The sequence below is a fragment of the Aphelocoma coerulescens genome (assembly GCF_041296385.1).
Source record: "Aphelocoma coerulescens isolate FSJ_1873_10779 chromosome W unlocalized genomic scaffold, UR_Acoe_1.0 ChrW_unloc_scaf_1, whole genome shotgun sequence".
Classification (NCBI taxonomy): domain Eukaryota; kingdom Metazoa; phylum Chordata; class Aves; order Passeriformes; family Corvidae; genus Aphelocoma; species Aphelocoma coerulescens.
The window spans coordinates 14,443,823-14,463,246 of record NW_027184080.1 but is presented as its reverse complement, the minus strand read 5'-3'; the positions used below and the strand labels follow the sequence as shown (position 1 = coordinate 14,463,246).

At 42.9% G+C, this 19,424-nt stretch overlaps 1 protein-coding gene and 1 non-coding gene across 5 annotated transcripts in view; one reads left to right on the top strand and one right to left on the bottom strand.

Annotated features, from left to right (window-relative positions):
* LOC138102790 (zinc finger SWIM domain-containing protein 6-like) overlaps window positions 1-19,424 on the top strand; it is a 421,672-nt gene that overhangs the window by 280,652 nt on the left and 121,596 nt on the right. For all 4 annotated transcript variants that reach the window (XM_069000557.1, XM_069000559.1, XM_069000561.1 and 1 more), the window contains exons 3-4: window positions 2,283-2,431; window positions 2,959-3,109. In XM_069000557.1, the coding sequence (XP_068856658.1) occupies window positions 2,283-2,431; window positions 2,959-3,109 (300 nt within the window). The remainder of the gene's footprint in view (window positions 1-2,282; window positions 2,432-2,958; window positions 3,110-19,424) is intronic.
* On the bottom strand, window positions 1,095-1,168 carry TRNAK-CUU (transfer RNA lysine (anticodon CUU)). The gene has a single exon. It is a non-coding gene; the product is annotated as a tRNA-Lys (tRNA).

Genomic DNA, 19,424 nt, shown 5'->3' with positions numbered 1-19,424 from the left:
CCCCTGGCCGGACCCTCGGGAACAGCAGGCTGGAACGGCAGGCTGGGGCAGCAGGCTGGAGCGGCAGGGACGAGCACAAATCCTGGGTGGCAGACACCATGTATCCAAGCGGGGAACCCCCCGGAGGTCGGGGAAGGTAGGGCGAGCACGGCTACAACGTAGCGAAGGCTCGAAGCAACGGCAGGGCAGGGCGGCCACAGCCTGGCCTCCAGCGGGGCAGGGAAGACGGCTTTGGGATCCCAGTGTTGTTTCCAGCAGAAAGAAAAACGGCCGAAAAAATAGAACCAGCAGCTCCTCTCTCTCCGAACGCCGAGACCCAACTGCCCACATCCCCAGGTGAAACAAAAAGAGCAGCCAGGTCCTTTGTCTTTCCTTAAGCACTCAGCGATCAGCGATTTGTTCCCTTAGCAACATGTACAGGGGGGGAAATTCCTTTATGTCTTGGGGTGACGTTATGATGTGTATCCCATATCGCTGCCTATGCCCAGAAATTAATTTTTTGTGCCTTTCTATGCCTCTAAACTGAGCCTGAGAGGGGGAAGGAAAAAAAAACTGAGCAAAACTTTCTCAAAGCAGTTTGCAGCTTCGTCAAGGTCACATAAAGATAGGAGGGTTTTTTTTCCCCAGCCGCGGCAGGGGAGCGAGGAAGCACCCGGCTTGCTGTGTTCCAGTCATCTTTTGTCCAGTTGTTTTCAGTTTCTGGTTCTCCGGAGAGAGACTGAGAGTTGGACTTTGCTTTTCCCTCTCTAGAATTCCGGATTTTCTCCCTTTGCTACTGGACTGCTTTCAACCTCAGAGCACATCGGGAGGACTTTCCATCGGGCACAGAGGGCCTGGCCCTGGGCCAAGCCCCAGGTCCGAGGAGACCAAAGGGAGGACTCTTAACGCTTTCCCAGGTTTTTCCTCCACAGCAAAAGATTTTACCATTTAACCTCATTTTCCTTTCCCATGTGTTTGTTAAATAAATAGTTTTATCTTCTTCACTTTCCTTCGAGGAAAATTTTTTTTCCCGAACCTGGTGGGGGAAGGGGTGGTTGTGCCTTCTCTCAGAGGATATATTTCTAAATTTGGCCAAACCGGTACAAATTTAGTGGCGCCCAACTGTGGGGCTCGAACCCACAACCCTGGGATTAAGAGTCCCATGCTCTACTGACTGAGCTAGCCGGGCCTGAGAGGGGGAGTTTGTCTATTCTTAAGTGTGTATCACAGAGGCGGTCACAACTTTAAGTGGCTTAAAGAATTGTCCATATTCAAACTGGCCAGCTGATAGGTTCTATCAGGTCCCAGAGGAAGCTGTAAGCACCCCTTAGCAAGGACATCCCTTCCGGGACTATGCTTGCTAACCTATGACATTCTAACAGAAAAAAAAAAACTAGGACTAAACTAAAACCCCAACAGTGCTTTTCAACCTTTTCAGTTAGAATACCTGTTAAAAATATCCAGTGAAGGTGCAGGTTTCTTCAGAAATATGTAGATTGTTAGATACTGCAAGAACTTGTTTTATTTTTGTCAGACTTTAGAAAAGGCCACAAGGGGAAAATCACTGATCTCAACTATAAAATTTTAGAGCAACCTGTGGCCAAACCACTGCCTGATGTAAATCCAGTCACTTCAGTTGGCACTAAGCTAATTCAGGTAGAGTTGCTTTGAATTGACTGTGTGGTGATGACATTGCCTATTGTAAAAATGCTTCTTCAGAAGCACCACAATCTTACACAGCTGTAACTTATTTATGCTAATGCCTTTAGTGCTTAAAGGCTTTGGATTTTCTTGGGGATTATTTTTTATTCTTTATTCTTTATTTAGCTTTGCAGAGCCATCACAGCTCAAAGGCACTGAAGTGATGATTTTCCTCATGTTCATCAATAGCAGTGCTCATTAGCAGTAACTTAAACCTGAGCAAGATTGCTGAAGGTACAGAAATCACACAGGTGTTCTGGGGAGAGTGGTTTTAACATTGCAGTTGTTGAAATTATTGTGTAATTTTGTTTGCAAAAACATTCTAGAATAACTGTTGAGGCAGGAGGAAAAAACTTTTCTTGATTTTAATGCTTTATTATAAAATACTGTTTGTTTAAATACCTTTTCATAGGCTGTCATTTCTAAGTGCTTAAGACTACTTAGGAGAAATTTAGGTCTATTTTAAAGAGCCTTTAAAGTCAAGACATCCAAAATGGGACAATACACAAATCCAAAACCCTTTGCAGTACTCATTTGCCCTGGACCCACAAACCTCTTTTCTTTATATAGAACATAATGATTTATCTTCTTGCTGTTTGTAGGTGCTCCTGACCCAACAGCAGGCGCTAGCATAGATGATGAAAACTGCTGGCATTTGGATGAGGAACAGGTCCAAGAACAGGTTAAACTCTTTCTCTCCCAGGGTGGATACCATGGATCAGGGAAGCAGCTCAATTTGCTTTTTGCAAAGGTATGTTGAATACTCAAACTTCCCTCTTTTCTCTCCCCCCACTCCCCCATCCAGTCTGTTCTTGTTCAGGTCTTACTCAAAATCCTGTTGTTCTATAACAAGACAAAGCCCTGGGAACATGATAGCAAGTTAATAATGCAGTGGGATGCAATCTGGTGTGTCTTGAGATTAGTTTAAGGATATGAAGTAGCATTTCAGCTGTCTGCAGCTTTGCTGTTCTCTTCCCTCCTACCCTCAAAATGTTGGAGAGACCTATAGAAATTATGGTCTTGCAGCAGCTTGCATAATACACCTGTGGATTACTTGTGGAAGAAGTGTGTTAGCAGAATTGCAATGGGATACTGAAACTAAAAATTGTTAAAATTGGGAAGGCAGACTTTTTTTTTCTACTTAAAAATTTCACGTCAGATATATAAATTATATTTTTTATTTAACAGAGATGGAATGTTTAACACTACAGCATATTGTCTGTACTGTGGTTTGTTTTGGGTTTTTTTCAAGTTTATATTAAAAGAATCATTTCCTAGGTGCGAGAGATGCTAAAGATGAGAGATTCAAATGGAGCTCGCATGTTGACGTTGATAACAGAACAGTTCATGGCTGACCCTCGTCTATCACTTTGGACACAACAAGGAACTGCAATGACTGACAAGTATAGGCAACTCTGGGATGAACTGGGTAAATGCATAGACTTCAAAATCATTTAGGTGTTCATGTGTATAATGAAGAAACAATTACATATTTGGGGTGTAAACTTATTGTGATACTAGGTAAAGCAAGTTAGAATTTTCTTAAGGTTTGCTTGTTAAGGTTGGATGAAATTGAATTTCTGATCTACTATATGAGACAATTACAGTTGAATGAGAGAAAGCACACTATGAAACAAGTATTATTGTAACAGGTTGTAAGTACCTGAGGAACTATAAAAAGAATAAAACAAAAAGTGGAAATGTAGTTACACAACTGAGGGTAAGTATAGGAGCCACTAGAGCTAAACTGGAAAGTTTAAGGAAGAAATCAATTAACAACTAGAGAGATATAGAAGGCAAAAAGAAAAGATTCATAAAGAGTATGAGAAGATAGCAACAAAGGAAAGCAGAAGTCCCTTACTGAGTAGGAAAGGAGATCAAGTAACAGAGGGCTATAACAATTAACACTGCTTTACAGGAAAGATCAGTTGTGACCCGATATAATATGTACTATGTAGAGAAGAACACATGCTGAAATGGGAAAGAAATTATTTAAGCAGTTAAAGTCTGAAGACACTTGCTTTAAAGTGTTCAAGAAACCCACTGAGACAGTTTTGAACTGCTGCTTCAGAAGTTCTCAAAATCTATAGGAATTCATGGTTAGGAAAGGGATGTTAAAAACAACTTGAAGGTAAATGTCACCAATATTTTAAAGGTGGGTAGGTGAGTGGAAAGAATAATATTAAGTAACCACCAGCATTGTTTTTTAGATGTAAGGTACTGGAACAAACCACTAAACAGTTGGTATGTAAGCATATAGAAGATAAAAGCGGTTATTTTCAATACAGTAGTAAATCTAATTTGTTTCCCTAAAAGATAATTCACTGAGTGTATGAGTGAAGGAATTAATGTGTATATCTTAGGTGTAGTAAAGTTTTGAATGCCGTCTTGGAGGCTTTTACAAAGCAAATTGAAAAGGTGCATCCTAAATGGAATTGCCTTGTGATTTATGGATCTTGGAGTAGTTACCTGTGCTGTCATTCAATCTGGAAAGACACTTCAACTCTAGACTTACAGGAATCTGTCTTGAGATATGTTCTGGTCAATATTGCTATTCCTGACTTATGTGGCATGGAATATTAAAATAAATATATATACATATAAAAGCAAATCAACAAAACCAAACAAAAAACCCAAAACAAAGAAACAAAACCCAACAAAAAAAATCCCCAAACAACTCAAAACTTACTAAAGACACCCCTTGGGACAATATGTAAACACTGCAGAGAACAAAGCCAAACCCATAATGCTCTTGGTACATATTAAAGGTCCAAAATCAAGCTAAATGTTGCATTAAGGGTATAGGAATTTAGCAGAAAATAAAGCCCCTTGTGTTCCAGCTGGTCTTCAGAGATCAGAGGGACTGGGTGCAGCTGGGCTTACTTTCTGATTAGAACCACTACAGTTCCTAGTCGATTTAATTCCTTCAGTCCCCCATGAGTTGCATTAGCCAATGTTTATATTTGTCCAGTACAATTATATAACATCACTCAATTCTGGAATGCTGTCAACTGGGGTGTGAAAATGGACTCCAGTACCCATCCCACCATGGTTCCAGCTATCAGGTGTTGCCATTGGTTTTATGATTCCCTTTTGATTTGTTCCCACAGAGCCAGTGAAAGAGGTTGCTTCCTTCAAAGGGGGCAAAGTGTTGATAGTCGCAGCATGTGTTGCCTTCTATTAGTAAGTCAGTAGACTGTGTTCCATCACTGCTAACCCACACAGTGTGCCCCATAGAGGTTATACTTGTTCTGAACAAATTATGTCAGACTCAGTATCACTGTTAGTCAAATGAGATCAAGTGTCATTAAGTGAGATGATATAGTTTCGACAAGTACAACCTAATCTGAGAGCTCAAGCTAATGGGCTCAATCTCTGAATTTCAGTTTCATTGGAGTTGCAATTATAAACTCCAGTACAATTCCAATTATGATATTTCGGGCTGTTTGAGCAAGAAACATTAAAATTTGTGTCCAGAACATCAACCTGTATGGGGCCATCTGGTAATCCAATTGTCCTTTCCCAATCTACCAGTTGGTAGTTGCATAGAATGCCAGTCACCATATCGTGGCCCTCCCCACCCCCTTGGAATATGCATTCCCCATGGTGTATCAGTACATGTATCCTCAGGAAGACAATAAATTGTCTCAACTGAGTCACTATTAGTCTCGAATTTCAATGATGATGTTACAGTTCCATATAGTTCCATATAGTTGTATTATTGTTGGTCCACTTTAAAGCACATTTTCCTTCCTCAGTTTGCCAAGTCAGATTTGTATGATTTTCCCACATAACCTCCCAAGTTTTAGTCAAACCCATAGTGAAATTCCCCAAGTTACTGGTGAGCTGGCAGATGGAAGAAAGGTAAACATGCGGTGATTTGACTAACATTATGTGTATGTCCAAAAACTTGGATTAACTGCAATGTAAGATTTCAAGCAATCCCTGAACTTCTGTCTAGTGACAGTGAGAATAATAAACAGCATTTTACCTGCATTATTATTAGAATTTCATTTTCCAAATTATCACCAAAACCACCACTAGTCCTTGCAGGCACTCTAGCTCTGTATATGACAGTGCTTCATTCCACATGCAGTTCATCCTGTTAAGACAAAAAGTGGACAGATGCTCGATCTTGTTAACTGGCAAGGTTAGGTCAAATTGAGGGTATAATCCAGCCATTATCACTCACACTAGGCGGCTTGCAAGCCTTATCAAGATCCGAGTATCTCATTTCAGTATCATTGAAAGAGTGGGAGCTAAACTCCAGTGGTCTTTCTGGCCCTTGTGGACCCTTTTGTCAAAGGTTACAATGAGAGCCATGTTCCCTGAACCCCCATTCTATATGGATTGGATCAGTCAGGTGTATAAGGCCAAGGTGTTGGAACAGCCTCAGTTCTCTTATTAACAATTCTAATACATTTGTGTGCCGTTCCATCCATTCCCACGATTTTCCTTTTCTGAGCAGATTGTATAAGGGATGGGCAATAATAGAAAATCCAGGAATATGTTTATGCCAGTAGACTAAAGTTCCCAGAATTTCCTGTAACTTCTTTACAAAAGATGAATTCTGCCTGTGCTCCATTTTTTTCAGGGTATCCATAGGAACAGAAGTTGCTCCTTTAATCCACCAGACTCCTAAGAATTTAACTTCTTGTGCCAGCCCTTGGCATTTTGATTCCAGAATTTCCAATCCCAATTCAATTAGTGTTTCACAAATGTTTTTCATTGTGTCTCTTACACTCTTGATCATCTCCTCCTATCAGGTTGTTGTCAATATATTGATATAATGTAATGTCAGGTGGAATAAGAATCTCTACTAAGACCTTAGCCAAGGCATTGTGAGAAATAGTGAGAGAATAGTTTATATCCTTGTGAAAGTGTATTGGATCCCCCTCCATGTAAAGGCAAACTGTGCTTTATCCGGTTCAAGGAGGGGAATAATGAAAAATATGTCCTTGACATCGAGGGCAGCCATCTAAGCATGAGCAGCACCCAGTATCAGTGTCACTATCTAGGCAATGTTTGGAACTGCAGCAGTTAAAGGTTCGGTATTAGCAGTTAACTGTCAATATACTGTGAAATGCCAGTGCCAGGTCAGTTTATTTACTGGCCACACCAGTGAATTAGAAAGCAAATTAGTCCTTTTAATGATGCCTCTTTTTTTCCAAATCTGTCACCACCTCATCAATCCCCATAAGTACTGCTGTTGGCAGTGGGTACTGTTTTACATTAGTAATTTTAGAAGGCAGTAATGGTATTGATGTCTCTAATGAATTGATAAAATTTTCAAGCCTGAATCATCCCACATTCTTTCAGATTCTATTTGTATCCCCAGCAACCCAGTGCCTTCCACTGCAAAGCTCCACAGAGTTCCATCTGGGAGTTTCCAGGTTTGCCCATAAAGTAAATCAAATCCTAAAAGTTTTAGTTGGGCAGCCCCCACAAGCACTTCAACCTTAGTAAATTGTTTTTCTCCCAGGAGCCAGATGGAAAATTTTGCTGTTGGACATTCCTTTATTATACCATCAATTCTGGTAAAATTTTCACGGTCACTGGATATAATTTCCAAAATATTTGCTGTTCCCTTTGTAATCACTGACATTTGGGCCCCTGTGTCAATTATAAATTCAACCATAACTTTTCACGGTCTTACTTTGTTACAGTGGGGATTACTGTAACACGCATATATCAAACCAGGAGTCCCATGGAAAAGAAATATATATGTGGACAGATTCTTGCTAGATGTTTCAGAGATGTTTATTTCTCCAGCTGCATGGCTGGAGCTCTGCCGAGGAACTCTCACAGTCTGGACTCAGGGTCCTTGCCCTCACAGTGAAACACAAACCAACCAATGGGGAACAAGGCTGACCAGGGGCAGGGAAACCCCGTGTCTCCCCTCAGGGCCCCTCTCCCAGGGCTACATGGCAGGGGAGGAGACCCCAACATTTCACCCATTTTATTTTAATAAAAGGAGAACGAAAACAACTGGATAAACATAACAAGAACAGTTTTAAAATAATACAAGCCACCCTCCTGAGCCTTTAAATGTCCAAACAGATTCTCTGGAACATCTTAAGGCTGACAGAAGGGAGACAGGACTCTCCGGGCATGCTTTGTGGGGAAACTGAGGCAGGAGAGGGTTTAATTTCTTCCCTCCCCCTTTTCATCCCCCCCTCGGCATCGGAGAGGAGTTGTAGGGAAAGGGAATGGTATAGGAAAGCCATGGGGTGAAAAACAGATTAGGAATAAACTGGGGATAGGGTAAACTTAGGAAAGGGTTCATATTGGGTATAGGGTAAAAGGGGAAAGTAGGCTGTGGGTAGGGAAGTTGCTGGGATGGATATCGTTTATAATTTTGTCCATAACAGCTGCCTTTGACGGGAATACCTTCAGGCCCAGTAACATTTGCTGCTTGTAAACCCTTCTTTCCTTGTACTATATCAAATTGTACAACTTCCCCATCTCCTACACTTTGCAGGTAATTTTTAGGGTTATTCCTTTTAATAGCAGTTCTATGGATGAATAAATCTTCCCCTGTATCATCTCGTGTTATAAATCCATAGTTGTTTTTTACACTGTACCATTTCACAGTTCCTGTGACTTTCGTGGCTACAACTTCTCCTATCACGTGCTTGCATGTTTGTCGTGGCTGCTGGTCCCGCGTGGCCGCCGCCTCCCTGACCCCGACGTCTGGGCCGGGTCCCCGCGTTGCGGCTGCTCCGCGCCCTCTGAGCGGCGCTCCTCCGGCGCGTGTCTGGGCTCTGCGCAGCCCCGCATTGCCATCGCCGCCGGTCCCACGCCCTGTGAGTGGTTCCGCTCTGCAAACTCCACTCTGCTTTGAGAGCGGCCTCGTTTCGGCTCGGCGCTGCGCGGCTTCTCGTGTCGCTGTGGAAACCGCCGCTTCTCCCTCCACAGGGCTCTCCGAGCTGTATGCTCAGAGCGGGCTTCCACACTGACCTCTGGTTCCTGGCCGCTCGTGGCCCACGGCACCCGTGGCGCCTGCGGCATCGCTCCCTCACTCGCGGTCGCGTGGCAGGGGACCCCGAGACAGGGATGGGGTCTGCGATAAGGCGCGCGCTCCTGAGGGGGCCGGGCACATCCAGCGCAGGCGCCTCCGCCGGCATGGCTGCAGTCACGCGCTCCTGGGATGGCGGCCGCGCGGCCTAGGCCGCGGGACTATGGCCATCCTTTGCTTTAGGGGTAATGGGACCATATAAATGCCTCTGAATAGCTTCACTGACCACAAGGGATCCACGCAAGTGTTCAATCACTAATGCATATTTCATTTGATCTCTTATCCCATCCCAGATCTCATGCCAAAAACACTCTTGACTAGTTCCAGGAGGTTCAATATCAAAAAGTAAGTCTCGAGAAATATAGAAGAAATTTTTGAAAAGCCAGTTAAAAAAATGTTCTAGATCTCCCGGTTCCAATACTTTTTTGTTTTGTTGTTCAAGGATTCCTTTAACTTCTAGATACATTTTTTTCTGTGGCTCAGAGAGCCACATTTCCCACGATTCTTCCATAGTCCAGAGAGAATATCCAAACCAAGGTGAGAAGAGAGAGATCGAGTGGTTTTTACTCATGAATTTCCTGTCCTTAGGGATCGGTGTCTTGCCGGCAATTCACCACCATTTGTTACAGTGGGGATTACTGTAACACGCTGTCGCGGGTTGGGTTTGTAACCGGGCAGAAACACCAATTTAGTGTAGTGGTTTGGTCTAAAATACTCATTACTGTTTATCTTCTGTGAGATAAGAATTAGGAGAAATGCAAAGCAGGCACCAACTTGAATGAATATAAAGAAGTTTATTAACAGACCTAAAAGAAGAAAAGAAAAAAAATTATACCACCTTTAGAACTCTCCTCCTCCCCCCACCTTCCTCCCTTCTCCCACTGACAATGTAAAGACAACCCTTAAGATGTTCAGTCTGTTTACCACTTCCATAATAACCTTGTTCAGTCCATTTAGAAAGAGAAGTCTCTTTTTTGCTCATGCTATGACAACAGTATCACACCGAGACAGTCGCCCACTTCCAAATATTGTTCAGTCCATTTAGGAAGAGGAGTCTCTCTGCTTGCAATGTGAGTCCCTTCCCCCGACTTGCAGCTTTTCCCGCAACTGCTTTCGAGGGTCCACTCTTGAAAGTTTTCTGGGGTACAATTTTAAGGTTGAGCTGTTCAGAAACAAAAAAAACAGAGGCCCTTCTCCTTCCCTGGGAGCAAAGGGTCATCTTCATCTTTAAGACTATCGCTGGAAGCATCTCTAGGAATTGAGGTTTTTCTCCTTTCCTCTTTGGAGCAAAAGTCCTCATCTGGTTCATCTGGTTCATCTCTCTCTGTCCAAACTTCTCATGAAATTACAGCTGTGGCAGCATCTGCCTATTGCTTATGAGTTGAACACTCCACCCCCCATATCTTCATGAAATTACAATAGGATACTCTGATATATCATAGCTTCACAACAGACTTTCAGCTTTAAGCATCTCCTCTCTCTCTCTTCCCTCAGGTTTTCAGCTCTTCACAGCAATAAAAGGGTTAATCTCACCTCGGCCTTGCAGCTGGAATGTGGCTTATCGCAGTTGGTCACCTGACCTCTGCCGGACAGAGGTGCCGCTTTGCTGAATCTTGGCCGCAGTGGAGGGGGGGGTTCCGAGCCGCTCCGGCTGCCCACGGCAAGGCAGTGGGGGGGGGTTCCACAGCTGGAACAGGCCCATGGCTCCAGGCTGGCCGTGGCCCGGCCCGGCCTGGCCCAAGCAGGGCCTGGCCGGGCCTGCTGGCCCCCGCACGGGCCCTGCAGCCACCTGTCCCAGCGCCGGAAACGAGAGAGAGCTGGGGTGGGAGTTTGTCTATTCTTAAGTGTGTATCACAGAGGCGGTCACAACTTTAAGTGGCTTAAAGAATTGTCCATATTCAAACTGGCCAGCTGATAGGTTCTATCAGGTCCCAGAGGAAGCTGTAAGCACCCCTTAGCAAGGATATCCCTTCCGGGACTATGCTTGCTAACCTATGACACACGCATATATCAAACCAGGAGTCCCATGGAAAAGAAATATATATGTGGACAGATTCTTGCTAGATGTTTCAGAGATGTTTATTTCTCCAGCTGCATGGCTGGAGCTCTGCCGAGGAACTCTCACAGTCTGGACTCAGGGTCCTTGCCCTCACAGTGAAACACAAACCAACCAATGGGGAACAAGGCTGACCAGGGGCAGGGAAACCCTGTGTCTCCCCTCAGGGCCCCTCTCCCAGGGCTACATGGCAGGGGGAGGAGACCCCAACATTACTTGAATATCAATAGAAGGTTCAGGGTATTTGCCTTGGAGCCACTGTACTGCTAATACCCACCAAGCAGGCTCAGGAGCTTTAACAACAGTTATCTGACCCATCCCGTCCAGCATCCATAATTCACTATTTCCTGCATAAATTCACTCCAGGTAGCTAAATGCATCATCTGCCCTAGCCCCCCAGATGCCCAGGAACTGCAGCATTTTGGACACGAACCTGATGCATTTCATCCTGAAAGTTTGCTACAAGTCTTGAGACTGTTCGGAAGACTCCGAATAAAATGGGTTAATCTGGCTCAATCAATAGGGGCTAACATAGGAGACCTTCTAAGCCTGTCCCTCTCATACATACTCTGTATACAAACTGCTTTCTGCACAGAAGCTGCGAGATCAGAGAATCGAGCAGTTTTAATAACCAGTGGATCTCCCCTATCCTGCAGATCTATTCCTCCTGCCCAATATACCACCTGTGCAGTTAAAGAATAATCATGATCTCTGGGAGTGATGATTAAAAACACGCCAGGACCCCAATATCCCCCCGCTTCTTCCTCACTGGATAAAATCCAATCCCCTCTGGTCAGAGAGACTCACCACACATATTCCATCTTGGAGAGAGTGATCGGCTCATTAGCAGTTCTATTTTTTTCTTGCAGATATTTTTCTTGTTTTTCTACTGCAGCCAATTCATTTTTCAAGTTTCCACCAAAAGGGAGTCTATGCAAATTTCCTTTTTTTTTCTCCAAATCCTTTTTCAAAGGCCAAGAATACTTTTAGCAGATTGTTTTCAAGTTGAATCACTGAATGTACCACACTTGGAATTTTTTGGATGGCAAGGATTCTTTAGCCTCTTCTTATGCATAGGATAGACAAGTACTTAATACAGCACAGATAATTCCCTTTCCCAGCTTTTAGTTTCTGTTGTTAGACACTGCTCAATATGCATTATTATCATAACTTTGTAAAACTTTTAACCCAGTCTTTCCTAGCTTGTGAGGGTGTACACTTATATTTCTGTAGCAGTTTATTCATGGCAATCCTGCCAACTACGCCAATTTTCTGTTGCATTAAGGGTACAAAAATTTGGCAGAAAATAACCCCCCTTTTGTTCTAGCTGGTCCTCAGAGATCAGAGGGGTTGGGTGCAGCTGGGCTTAATTCCTGATTATAACCAATTTGGCACTATAAGTCTAATTGAGTTCGATAAGAAGAACTTTCACAAGCACAGATGCACAAATAGTGGGATTTACCAATCCAATAATATAGGTCTGTTCGCTTCTGGGCTGTCTGACACTTGCTAAGCAGGTCTAGGCAGCTTCTTTGAAGCTGCTCCCTTGGCTTTTCTAATTCAGTTTTATTTCTTTGAACTACCTTTCCTCCTATAACCAGTCTTATTGCTTCTAGTCTTCACTAGATCTGCAAAACTCCTGGGGCAGTGTTTCTCATCTCAGATGTCTCTGGCCAGTGTGTGCTTGTCTTGTTGTTACAACATGGTTATTAAAATTATTAGAGAGAGGCCTCTGCCTGAATTAAGGTGCAAATGAGACCATATGCCAAAGTCAATAGTATGGATTTTATTTAACAGTAAATGTGAGGGGGAGAGAGAGAGAAAGAAATAGAAAAAGAGGTGGTGGTAGGGAAAGAGAGCGACAGAGACAGATTAAGTAGAAAACCTCACCACTCCATGGATCCTGATGGAGTCACGTTGATCCTCTTCTTCTGGTCTTCTCAGTGGTGAGGGTCCAGCAAAACATAGAGTTCAGTGGATTAATATAGGTTTGGGCTAGGTGGGAATGCCCAGGTACCTCCCCTGGTGGGGAGGCAAGTTTGACACTGTCTCTTGCAACAGACTCTGGATCTGTTGCATCACTTTGCATTCCATGCAGTCCTCTGGTGGAAGGCCTCAGGAATGAGTCGGGGGGGGGGAGGGGGGGGTGCTTCTGGGGTCTTTGATGGTTTATCACATCTCCTCAGCTGCCTCTCAACTGAATGTCCAGTGTGTATGTGGCCTTCCCGAGGTGGGGGTGTTTTACAACTGAGCCAGTTTGTGTAAGGGAGGACGGGTGTTAACTGCCTCTGACCAGAGGTTACACCACACACCCAGAAACTCTCCTCCTCCCCCCTTGGTTGGGGGGAGAGTGTGTGCAAACCTGGCCTCAGCAGATGAGTCTGTGGGCTGTGCACCCTTCCCTGCCCCCCAGTCCCAGCCAGAGCTGATTTCAGGACAGCGTCTGGGTTTGGCTTTCTTGTGGATACATTCTTCTCCCTCAGCCTTGTTTACTTCTCCCTAGACCTGAAATAATTGGACAATAGTGTCACCTTTATCTTATCTCAAGTACCCTTAGGCAGGGCTTAACTCAGTCCAAAGTTCCAGTCAGGAGGCATATTCAGGGAGGGGTAGGCTTCGGTGGTCACAGCTTCTTTATACAGTTTTGCCATAATGGGCAAAAAGTCCTCCATAACAATGTTTAAGCCATTAACCATAACATTTCGGTCTCTCACACTTCTATAAAGCAGTCTAATACTGTTCTAAAATAGATATATGTTGCAGGACTCCATTTAGAGTTTAAATATAAATACATGCTGGAACTGGTTTTCTAAGAGTATTCTAAGAATTTTATGAAGGAGAGGGGAGATAGAGAAAAATTCAAGAGAAGCCCTCTTCTCTTTGTTTTCCCACTTCCTATTCTGTGAGTCATTTTGCAGATGTAGGTAACATCAATATAGCTACCTGTTCCTAATAATAGAGACAAATGAGATAATATTCAACAGACTGGAGATAACAAACTTTGAAGCTGTTAAAAAGAAACTTGTTTGTTCAAGGCAACACTAGTTCATGAAATTCATTATCAGATGGTGTTGCATTAAGAGTATAGGAATTTAGCAGTAAATAAAGCCCCTCACATTCCAGCTGGTCCTCAGAGATCAGAGGGGCTGGGTGCAGCTGGGCCTAATTTCTGATTAGAACCAATTCGGCACTATAAGTCTGGTTGAATTCAATAGGAACTTGCATGAGCACAGATGCACAAATAATGCATTTTACCAGTCCAGTACTATAGGTCTGGTTGCATACTATAAATTTTTGGCCCGTCCCAATAGGATAGAAAAATCGGATGTTATAGGTGGTGTTTGGTGATGTCAACCATACATGTATTACATGTCTCATGCTGGTCCTCATTTGCATTCCAAGGGGTATGAAAGACAATATGCAAATGGGGCTTAATGAGGGTCTCAGTTACCTTTGGTCAGAATTTATAGTTGGCAAAAGAGGTACAATAAACACTTTGGTCATCCTCCACATGGTGAGGCAGCAGTGAAGGCTGTCTGACCTTCATCAGAGGGTCTTTGTGCGCATCCTTATCTCTTCAATGAGGCCATTTTTTTTCAGTGAAGGGAGTGCAACTATTGGCTAGTACAGAGATGTGGGTGCTCTTCTGTGTCTCACTGAAACAGCATCGGGCTGTGAGGCCTCTGCTTCACTCCAGACATCCTTCAGTTGTTAGGCCTTGCTCAAGTGAGGTGCAAGATTAGCAAGTGGCCCAGCTCATGTTTTTCTCAACCAGCCTCATCAATTCTTCACTGACTTAAAGAAACACTGTACAAATATTATCATTTACCACACTAAATGAAATTAAATCCAAGCAAGAATAACATGCTTCATTTAGAAAGGGAAAGTCAAAAGCAAAACCCAAGTTTTCCACTGTTAAAGGTTAAAGATGACAATGATTGATTGCATGTTGTCTGGTGGGGCTAAGACTGGGTATAACCTGTTTAGCATAAATTATGTTCATTCAAAATGAAGCATTAGACTAATAAAGCACTAGCTGTCTGTGGTTTATATAATAGAATTTTGTGATGGAAAGCCTTAATGTCAGAGTAGGCAAAGCTCTGTCAGAGAGTGTGGATATAATTACTTTGCCTTCAAGCATACCAATCCTTTTAGTATGTAATTTTTAGGATACCTTGGTTTTCTGGGGAATAATGCTTTTTGCCAAATTGGACATGTACACAGCAAAATTGTATCCCGCCATAATGAAAACCAGAGCCTCTTATGCTTCATTGCCAGTGTTTATGTGGGTTGAGCTGGTAGGTGATGGGAGAGGTAGAAATGTGTTGTCCATCTGTTACCTGTAGAAGTCTTACCACATGCTGACAATAAATATAAAAGCTTTTGTTAAATTTTTAGTGGCGCCTCTTCTTGTTTCATCAGTTCCATATTGTCATTTTCTTGGCAGCACCTATATGAAGAGGGAATGTCTCTGTCTGAAGCATCAAATAAGCAACACTTTAGATTAATCTGTTTGCCTTTTTTTAATCAGCGTTGTAGTTGCCACTCCCAAAAAGCTGCAGTGCAACCTCCAGCCTCACCACTATCTCAGCTGCTGTATTTGCAATCTGAGGCAGACCTTGTTGTTTCAGTCCTGAACTGCTCTTTCCCCTCTAACAGTATCAAAATATGTACCACGGTTTCAATTGCAAATACATTTCAATCACTTCAGGTGTGCAGTAGGCTAAGGGCAGAACTTAACTTGGTTCTTCTACCTCCAGCTTGTGTTTATGTTGCTAACCTGTCCATTTCTTCCACTGGTGCTTAACAAGTTCCCTGAAATTTTCTGTTAATTTGATGAATCTTTCCAACTTAAATCCTACCTTGTGTGAAAATTAGAAGCTGCTGCCATGTTTTTGCCAGGATTTCACTTTGAGCTTCATTCTAGTTAAACACATTTCTTTATTAAGATGAAACATGCATGTGAATGTGCAAAAGTTGAAGGAAGTTTTAAGGGAGACCAGAGTTAGTTACGATAGCAAACTACAGAAGGAAGAGCAGGATGTCCTTGACGACTCTTGATCTATGCTAGTAGTGGCAAAGAACTCAGACATTTGGTTTAAGGGGGCAATGGTATCACTCTGTTCTAAAATAATGTTGGTTTCCCATCTTGTCATCTTCTAAGATGTTGGAGAAATATCAATAAAGGGAGTGGACCAGGCCTTTGCATATTCCATTTTTTGTATTATCTGTTCAGAGTAATTGGGAGTGGCATATATGTATCTATTAAAAAAAAAAAAAATTATCTCATTTATTTCACAGATAGGTAGCATTGTAGTTATAGAGATTTTTAGGACAAGTAAAGTATGTAAACATAGATTCTGCTTAATAAAGGCTGTCTTGCTTGCACTGCTATGATGTCTACCAACATCTAGGCATGTGGCCACTCTCAGTTCTATTTTGGCATAGGTTTTTAACCATACTTAAATAACTTCAGCTTTGCTCCTTGACTGGGTCACTTGAGTCTTTCATTAGAACTTAACTGATGCTTCCTGCCTGCCATTGGGCATTAGCCAAGAATACTGGAAGGACACATTGGACTTTGATCAGAGTTTCTGCTGAAGTTTATGGTAAATTGTGTTGACTTCAGTAGAAGTCAAATTGGGTCAGTCAGTTAACCTTCTTTGTACTCTAGAGGGGGGAAAAATGGTTCTTGCAATCTTACTACAGCAGTAATTCATTAATAGTCATCCATCAAAAATTAAGTAAAAGTTTATTGTTCTCTATGAAAATGAAAAAATTTTCTTAATAAAAGGGGAAAATTTGACTTTGTGCCTAGCCCAGGGATCATGATGACTGCAAGCTTCTGCTTTGGAATTAAATGTTGAGCACTGCCAGATGCCAGACTTTGAGAAGAAGTTGAGTTTTGTTGGCAAATGGCATTTGGAAGTTAATTGGTGTTTTCCGCAAGCCTCTAGTTGTGAAATGAAATTAGAAGCCCTTTAGCTACATGGATAATACAGGACCTGTGTTACAGCAGGGACACTGCAACACGTATCAGACAACAAGGCCCGTGGAAAAGAAATATATATAGACTGATTCTTGATAGATGTTTCAGAGAGATGTTTATTTCTCCAGCCACATGGCCAGAGCTCTGCCGAGGAACTGAGGCAATCACGGGACCCGAGGGTCCTTGCCCGCGCAGGAGAACACAAAACAACCAATGGGGAACGAGGTTGACCAGGGGCTACGGAAACCCAGTGTCTCCCCCCCAGGGCCCCTCTCCCAGGACCACATGGCGGGGGGGGGGGGGGGGGGGGGGGGGGCCCAACAGACCTGAATACAAATGTCACATGTGACCATCAGGGCAACTGTGAAACAATAGGGTTCCCATTTGAACAGCCATTACAGATCATTTAAATACGGGGATTACATTTAAACTAAAAGCCCCATTTGCCTTTTACTGCAATTTAAATGTCATCTTAGTAAAAGTTAATGGACAAATTAAATGAGAAAAAGTGCCAATATTTTTAAAGCTGTAATGCAAAACAACCTTCAATTGCTTTTCATGTGCCACAAATGAATCATTATATTTGTCAACCCTAAACCGAGCCATAATTGAAGCAGCTATTGTTATCAAATTGGGCTGCTCTTGTGATGGCTTAATAAAGCTGAAATGGTTAAACTAAATCTGAGATACTTAACCTGATGAAAACAATCAAGGAGAAGAATCTAAGCCAAGTATCTACTACTTGGTGGAGTGAGGGAGCCAAACAGCTTGTCAACACAGATTAGAGGATCTGATTTTTTTTTCTGAACTACCATTTTCAATATCTTTATCTTCTTGCTTGCCTTTGAGGTGAAGAAACTTCACATTATTTGCATATTTCAAAACAAACATTTCTAGTAGATTTCCTCCATTTTTATATTTAAGAACAAACTTGACTTTTATAGTGTAAAGGGGTTGACTGCCAGTCATATGCCTTCAGGTCAGTTTAGCAGCTTATCTGCCAAATCTTTGCCTCACTATCGGGATGTTGATTTGAGGTTGGTGTGCCAGATGGGTTTTAGCATAATTCAACACCAAAAGCCAGCACATGATTCCCCTCTCAGCCCACCATTGATAGCTTACAAAATAGGGCATTGTTCGAGTTGTTTGACCACTTTCCAGTGCAGGGCATCCTGCAACAACTTCTCATCATCAGGTGATGTCCAGCCACTTCCCGAGAAGCAGGGTTTCAGTATGTGTAGTGGTTGATCCGGAAGACAAATATCAGAATACCAAATACCCCACCCTTCCTCCTTTCTTTTAGCTTTTATATCTGAGCAGATGTCATATGGTATTGAATATCCCTCTGGTTAATTTGTGTCAGCTGTCCTTGCTATGTCCTCTCCCAAGATCTTGCCCACCCCCAGCCTATTGGCCTTTGGGGGTGAGGGGATGTTGGAGAGACAGCACTGATGCTGTGCCAGCGCTTCTCAGTAATAGCTAAAACACTGGTGTGTTCTCAACACCTATCTGGCTCCCAATGCAGAGCACAGCACTGGGAGGGCTGCTATGGAGGAAGTTAACTCCATCCCAGACAGACCCAATACACGGGGAAGAGGATATATCCAGAGAGCTCTTGCAAGGCAGGGTAGTGGATAAAATTGGCAAACTTGCTCTCAGTTTTCCTCATGATGATCCTAATCTCTGTTGGTTCTTGTATTTCATTAATTTGAGGAGAGTTTAAAAGATATTCTGTACTTCTAGCTGGGTACTCTCCACATTTTAATGCATAACTTTCTGTCTATCTCAATTACTTAATTGTATCTAAAGTTTTTAAGTGTAGAAACCTTTCATTATATTGCTAGGAGCCTCATTCATGAGACAAAGCTTTTCTGGATGATGTCTTTACAATCTTTTTTTTAATGCATACTAAATGGCTTGTTCTCAAAGATATTTCCTGAGTGGAATAATATATCTTTGCTTTAGTAGTTCTATTAGTAGTTTTTTACTAGTACTTTACCCTACTGTGGGCTGCTTTTTAACTGTTAGAACAGCCTGATTATTTACTTTGAGTTCACATTTTCTGATATTTTGACATTTTCTGAGGTAGTGATATATTTTTGTGTGTCATGGTTTGACACTGGCCCAGTGCCAGGCACCCACGAGAGTCGCTTGCTCACCCTCCCCTGCCACAGCTGGGCAGAGGTGAGAAAGAAAAAAAAGTTAATGAAGGCTACATGAGTTAAGGACCCATGAGAAAAAAACACTTCAAGGGCAAAACAGGCTTAACTTAAAGTTACAAAGTGAATTTATTGCTAACAGAATCAGAGGAGGATAATGAGAAGTAAAATAAGCCCTTAAAACACCTTTTCCCCCCAGCCCTTCCCTCCTTCCCACCGACAGCACAGGGAGACAGGGCATGGGGGTTCGTGGTCAGTTCATCACCAAGATTCTCTTTCTCTGCTTAGGGAGAGGAGTCCTTCCCCTGTGAGACCGTGGGGTCCCTCCCACAGGAGACAATTCTCCGTGAACCTCTCCGATGTGGGTCCACTCTCACAAGCAGCAGTCCTACCACACCGGCTGCAATGTGAATTCCCCCCACGGGCACACAGTCCTCCCCAAACTGCTGCAATGTGTGTCTTTCTTTCACAGGGTGCAGTCCTCCAAGGACAGGCTGCTCCAGCCTGGAAGCAAGGGCCCTC